The 6,818-nt window shown below is 44.9% G+C and overlaps 1 protein-coding gene across 1 annotated transcript in view; it reads left to right on the top strand.

The window, feature by feature from the left end:
* The first annotated feature begins 295 nt into the window (after nucleotides 1-295).
* SLC35B4 (solute carrier family 35 member B4) overlaps nucleotides 296-6,818 on the top strand; it is a 71,736-nt gene continuing 65,213 nt past the window's right edge. The window contains exon 1 of the mRNA XM_077470792.1: nucleotides 296-477. Coding sequence (XP_077326918.1) covers nucleotides 401-477 — 77 coding nt within the window. The 5' untranslated portion in view covers nucleotides 296-400. The remainder of the gene's footprint in view (nucleotides 478-6,818) is intronic.

Raw genomic sequence — 6,818 nt, 5'->3', positions numbered from 1 at the left:
GTACAGCCGTGGCCCCCATATGACCAGACTCGGCCACGTACACATTACATGGTTCCAGCCAGCTGCTGTTGAAGCCCCCTCACACGGAGAGCACACACTGTACGAACACACAGCATCCTCAGTTTTCTTAGCTCTCAGTCGCGCCTCATCAGCTGCAGCCAATGACAGGCTCTGTCGCCGTCCTTTCCTTCTCCGACTGCCGGCTCCGCGGTGTATGTCGGGAGTTGTAGTTCTCCATACCGTACACACTGAGAAAGGTTCGCCGTGCCTGTGCTCCCGCAGAGACTACAGCTCCCAGAATGCAGTGCGCTTAGAGCGGACGTGTCGGCTTCTCAGGCTAGGTGTAGAGGACGGAGGAGTGGATAGGACTGGTTGCCGTGGAGAGGGGTCGTCTGTCATCATGCACCCGGCTGCAGCTGTGGGTCTAGTGTTCGGCGGCTGTTGCAGTAATGTGGTGTTTTTAGAGCTGTTAGCCAGGTGAGAGCTTGTTATTAGGGTGATAAGAGCGCAGTGATGTGTGTTCATTCATTCCTCCTCTGGGTCGGAGCCTCAGTTCACATTGGGAAGCTGAGACTATTTCTACAAGGACAGGCAGTGGGGACATGATAGGGGGTAATACGAGAAGGTGATGAGAGTTGTGGGAGGCCTGTGTTTGGTGTATTTCTATAACAGGACGGTGTAACCATACAGGTCATACCCATCCAAAAAAAACTGCAAGACAAAGGCATATTGATCTAGTATGTATTGCATACTAGCTCATTATGAAATACCTTAGATCAAAGCTGGCGCATCGGTCACCATACACCGCTGCGATCGGGGACATGTCTCCGGACTGTTACTTCCTGGTTCGCGGGCTCTGGCGCTGTGATTGGCCTGAGCCGTGATAACGTGCGCGGGAGCCGCCAGTAATGGCACATCTGAAGCAAGGGCACGAACGATACCGATACAGGGGATATCTCTCCTAAACCGTGCAGACTTAGGAGATATCTATAGTGCCTACTGGTAAGCCTTACTATAGGTTTGCCTGTAGTGAAAAGTGGTTTGTAAGGGTTTACAACCACTTTAATGTCCCTTTTAATTACTTTCCCACATCCTAGAATGTAACATGACAGCTGAGTGGGAGTTTTGTGGTTGTGGGTGTTTTCCATAGGACGTCCTCCCTGGATCGAGCCTAGTGATCTGTCATCAGCTGTGTCCACCTAACACATGATAAATCAATGTACCGGGCTGCTGCTGGTACCATCTGATCACTGTCACCAATCACATTCATTGTATACAATGAATGGCTTCTATTCAATGTTTATAATTGTATTGATTTCTCTGATTAGTCACAGTGATCACACGGTACAGACTGGGCCAATCACAGCCAACATGCACCATGTGCTAAGCTGTGGCCAATCACAGCTAATCACAATAGTACTCAAATAATGGCTGTGAATGGATGGCATTTATAAAAAAAGGAATGCTTATAATAGTTATTTTCACAATGTAACACCGTACTGCTCTGGTCAGAGTATGTAAAAAACAAAAAAGTTATTGATTTTTTTTATTTTTCATACTGTCACCAATCGGTGTCCCTGATTACCACCACACCAGTAATATAAGAAAAAACTGGGCATATAGCTCAGAACAACCAAGAGGAAACAGCCTCAAAGAGATGGATTTCCAATTGGTTCAGTGGGAACAGGGACTATTGCGGTATCAGAAAATATTGTGAAACAATCGTTAAAACACAATTACATTTTATTATAATTTAATCCATATAACAGATAATACAAAAACATTGCTGTAGCAGAACCACATTATTAAATCCAATCACAGGACCCAATTGGTTCACGTTCTAAACAATAAATGTTTTACGGAAATACAGGGATGACGCATAAATCCGACCGGTTTCGCGGTACTAAGAACACCGCTTCCTCAGGGAACGTCACTTTTTAAAAAATCTAGTATGAAAAATATATATGTAAGTATACAATAATATCATACAAAATATCAAGGAGTTTTTTACAAAAAAAGGAAATAACAATAACAGCAGTAGTGAATAAACAATACATCAGCATTACATTAGAAAAAACAGTGTTGGATCATAACTCACCCCTGGAGCTCCCAACCTACAGCACACGAGCGACCTACTTCGAGACACCCTCAAAACAGGGTGCCCCCCCTAAGGGCGGACACGGGGGGCAAGGTGGAGAGACTCTGAGCAGCGCATACAGGGACTGAAAAGATAATGATGCAATGGTCCATTTAAATGGTGTTCAATAAAGAGGGATAAATATATCAGAGACCATGGGCTGGTAAAATAGAGCAGTATAAGGGAATAAGTAAAGAGATGGATAGATAAGATCTCTCATGTTAGCAAAAGGCACCCAGTGAGCCATGGTCAATAAAAGCAGTGTGCACCTCAGAGGATTATTGTTGTTTAAGCGGAAGACATACCCCAAATACATTGGACAGTTAGATCAAAAACTTCTAAGGTGTCACCAAATTTTCTATAAGGGATGTCCAGAAATTCAATTACAGATTTTTCCTGGTTCAGAATAAAGGGTAAGCATAGTTAGTCAATGACCAAGCATCTAAACGGACCAGGAAAGGAAATGCATGTAACTGAAGCATATATAGGGTCAGAATGAGGGGACAATACCTGAAGCTCAAAAGGTCCTACGCAGTGCTCGTCTCCACACAGGCAGCGCTCTGAAGATTCAAATCTCGAGCGCGCCATTTAAACCCCCAACCCGGAAGTGTTCAGGGCACAGTGGTGTGCTCCTTAATCCTGTCCCCGCATCACGGCGCATGCGCGGATGTACTCGTGCGCACGGCCAACATATTCCCCATGAACGGAAGACCAGGGGGAATGTCTAGGGGCGTGGCTGGGCGGGGATTTGTGTGACACAAAATCCCCGTTCGCCATCGCCTCAACCAAGCAGGGATCAGTCCGGGTCAGGCAGCCTGCGCATTGTATTGCGCTCCCATGTAAAGCTGCAGAGGATGTCTGCAGTGAAATGGGAGGTGTGAAAATCACACCAGGGTGCCACACGTCCGCCCGAGGGGGGGAGAACAAACTCCTCAGGTCTATCCAGCTGCGGGGCACGGAAGAACCAATAGGGGAAAACATAGCAGAGTCATGATCCAAGACTGTAGTACAAAGTTAGTTGCTGTGAATGGACCGGGGAGTGTCACAATGCCGCGGACCCCCGTCACCAAGCGGGGCGGCAACAAAGGCCACCCTCACCCGGTGGCTCAGGCCGGCCGCAGGTGACAGTCGCCAGACCAAGCCAGCTAACATACAAAGAAATGTATATATAAAAGTCCGAAAAGGACCGTCCTCAGAATAGCACCTGAATCATATAGGTTCCGCATTTAAAGGGGAACCAGATTTTTCTTTAAATAAATATGAAAGTTACTAAATAGTGATATGATATCACAGAATCAGTATAACCAAGCGAGTATTAGCGTCTGATGGTAAAGAATTCTTGATACTAGGAACGGCACGAGGGAGGGAAAAAGAAGGGAAGTAAGCGTAAGAAAAACGTGAAAATGGAACGGAAAAAAGGAGGAAAGAAAAAGGGAAGAGGTAAGGGGAGGGCTAATGTCACTTCCCTCACAGAAACCCTCTTCAGTCCAGTGCCCTCACACCAAATGCAAGGTTCTAGGGCATTACCTGCATTTTTTTAAAAAAAGGGGAAAAAATGTACAATGTACATGTACAACATGTAACATCTTCAAAGAAAACATTTATAGGAATGGGCTTCATTTAGGCCAGGAGGGGTGAGAGCATTCAGCCGCTCTATCCATAATGCTTCGCGTCTCAAAATGGCCTGATCCCAATTACCCCCTCTGGGGTCCTGTGGGATAACTTCAAGGACAAAGAATTTTACTAAATCAAATTGAAATTTGTGGTGTATACCCACATGGCGACCTACCGTGGTCATTTTTCCATTAGTCGAATAGTAGAGATGGTCACCCAAGCGCTGGCGTAATTCCCTGATGGTCTTCCCTACATAAAATGCTTGGCAGGCGCAGACCATCAGGTAAACCAGCCCTCGGGTGCCACAATCGGCGTGATGTGAAGGCCGAAACAACTCCCCATTCGGTAATATTGTGACTCCTCCTTCTTGAATCCATGAGCATTTAGAGCATTGGCCACATTTATAAGTGCCTCTGGGTCCCTCCAAGGATCCAGAGGGCATTTGATAGTGACTTTTTGTTAATTTATCACGGAGAGAGGTAGCTTTTTTAAAAACTAATTCTGGGGTAGATTTAACATAGTTTCCTAATATGTGATGTTCAGTCAGTAAGTGCCAATGTTGGGACAAAATATGCCGAAGTTGTTGGTGGTGAGCAGAATATTTTGTTATTATTTTAGTGGTAGGGGGCTGTTGTATACGGGCAGGGCCATAGAGCAGTGACTGGCGACTACGGGAAGAGGCTTTATTGAAGGCCTTTCTAAGATTAGTGGAGCTGTAACCTCTAACTAACAAACGGTCCCGCAATAGATTAGCCTGTCTGTGAAAATCCCCGTCCTCAGAGCAGTTCCGCCTCAACCTCAAATATTGGGCAAAGGGGATGCTGCGAACTAGAGGGCGGGGATGTGCACTAGAGGCATATAGAATCGTATTTCCAGCGGTGGGTTTACGGTAAAGGTCTGTGGTAAGAGAGCCCGAGTGATGTTTCAAGATGTTTAAATCTAGAAATGAAATGTTGTTGTTGTCCGCCGTATAGGTGAATTGTAAATTAAATTGGTTTATATTAAGAACCTTGATGAAACTATCAAGGTCCGATCTGGTGCCGGACCACACAATAAATAGGTCATCGATGTAGCGGTACCAGCACAGGACAGAATCCAGAAAAGGTTGCAAAGTATCCTCCCCAAAGATAAACCTTTCCCACGCACCTAGGTAGAGATTAGCATACGAGGGAGCACAGGAGGTGCCCATGGCCACCCCCTGTTTTTGTAGAAATAACTGATCATTAAATAAAAAATAATTCCTCGTAAGGATAAATTTAAGCAATTTCAAAATAAAGCAGTTGAGTGGCCAGGAGGCAGAGACCTGCTCCATTAAGAAAGATTCAACCATCCTGACGCCCTGCTCGTGGGGGATGCTCGAGTAAAGAGCCTCGACATCAACTGCCACGAGCAGGGCATCAGGAGGGATCTGGATACCCTCGATATGCCTCAACAGATCCGTTGTATCTTTGATGTAGGACGGTAATCCTACAACGTGAGGCATAAGGAAGGTGTCCACGAAACGGCTAGCATTTTCCGTCAGAGACCCCAGGCCTGATACAATGGGTCGGCCTGGGGGAGTTTGTAGATTCTTATGGGTTTTTGGTAGGGTATAGAAAGTGGGGGTACGTGGGGTCACAATATTGATATATTTTAAAGTTACCTCATCAATGAGGCCCTCATTATGTGCGCCCATTATCAGTTGGCGAAATTCTAGAGTGAAAGATTCAATCAAAGAAAAATCGATAGGGGAGTACCAAGATGTGTTGTGTAGCACCAAGTAACACATTGTTTGGTACTGTAGATGTGTCATGAGAACTAGGTTACCACCCTTATCAGATTGTTTGATGATTAAATCTGGGTGTTTTTGAAGTGTCCTGATTGCCAATTTTTGTCGAGGAGTTAAATTGGACGGCTGATCCGCCCATTTATATTTCTTAAGAGATTTGATAGACTCATGTAAAAAAGCCCAGATGGCAGGGCAAGTCATCAAATCTGGAAATGCGCGAGACTTGGCTTTAAGTGTTTGTTTCTTCTGTTTAGGCCCAGATGGGTCTGATAGCTCGGGTCCCTGACCAGAAGGCAGGGGATTTAGTCCCAAGGTATTCACAGTGTCCTCATCTGTGGCACAGGCACCCTCATCATAGAGGAGCATCAGGTCACGTAAGGCCCTGAACTCTTCCATGGTGAAACTTTTGGTACGCTCGGCTAGTTCTTTTTCTAGATTTAGTTTTTTACGTTCAGGATCATAAATGAATTTGTAAGTGAGATTGCGAGCGAATAAGTATAAATCTTTAATTGTTTCAAAAATGTCTATGGGTTCAGATGGGCAAAAGCCAAGGCCGAGTTGTAAAACATATTCCTCCTCTAATGTTAGTGTGATTGGCGTCAAATTAATGATGTTTAATGAAGATACCTGATCAAGGTGTGTTTCATTGCTATTGGAAGGGTACTTGGAGTTTAGGTTTTGTGTACAAAGGCGTCTAGACTGCCTTTTCTGGTGCCTTCTGGATGGGTTGAGGTTAAAAGGTTGGAGGGAAAAAGGGACTGGATTTGGGGTTGCAAGAGTTTTGGAATCACACTGTGTAATGTGGAGGCCGCTGTATCTGATTTGTTAGAGGAAGAAGAAGGAACTGTTGTACGTATGGCCTGTGAGGCTTTGGCCGATTTCCCCAATTTTCTGTCTTTTTTAGGATCTTTATGGGGGTGCCCGTTTCCAGTGAGTGATCTCTTACGTGGGAGGGTGGGGCCGTAAGACTGAGTATATTGAGATAGGGACTGTGATGATAGAGAGGATAAGGAAGAATCTGATTCGGATAATTCCATTGGTGGTCTAGTTAGGGGTTGGCGAGCGTATGCAGGATTTCTCCTGTTATAGGCTCGACCAGCCCATTTATATGCATAGCCGTCAAGGAAAGCTTGTTTATCCAATGAGAATTTACCTTGTTTTTTAAAAATGATTTCCTTATTTAATATCTCTAAACGGTCTCTAAGTTCCTTCCATTTTTCCGAGAAGGTAGTGGAAGTAGTGATATCCGGATATTGCTGTAGTAATCTATCTATTTCTTCATCTAATATGGACATATCA

This window comes from Lithobates pipiens, unplaced genomic scaffold (genome assembly GCF_037356315.1).
Source record: "Lithobates pipiens isolate NorthernLeopardFrog02 unplaced genomic scaffold, aLitPip1_a1.2 Scaffold_8, whole genome shotgun sequence".
Taxonomy (NCBI): domain Eukaryota; kingdom Metazoa; phylum Chordata; class Amphibia; order Anura; family Ranidae; genus Lithobates; species Lithobates pipiens.
Note: the sequence above shows the minus strand (reverse complement) of the source record. Positions and strands in the feature narration are given on the sequence as shown.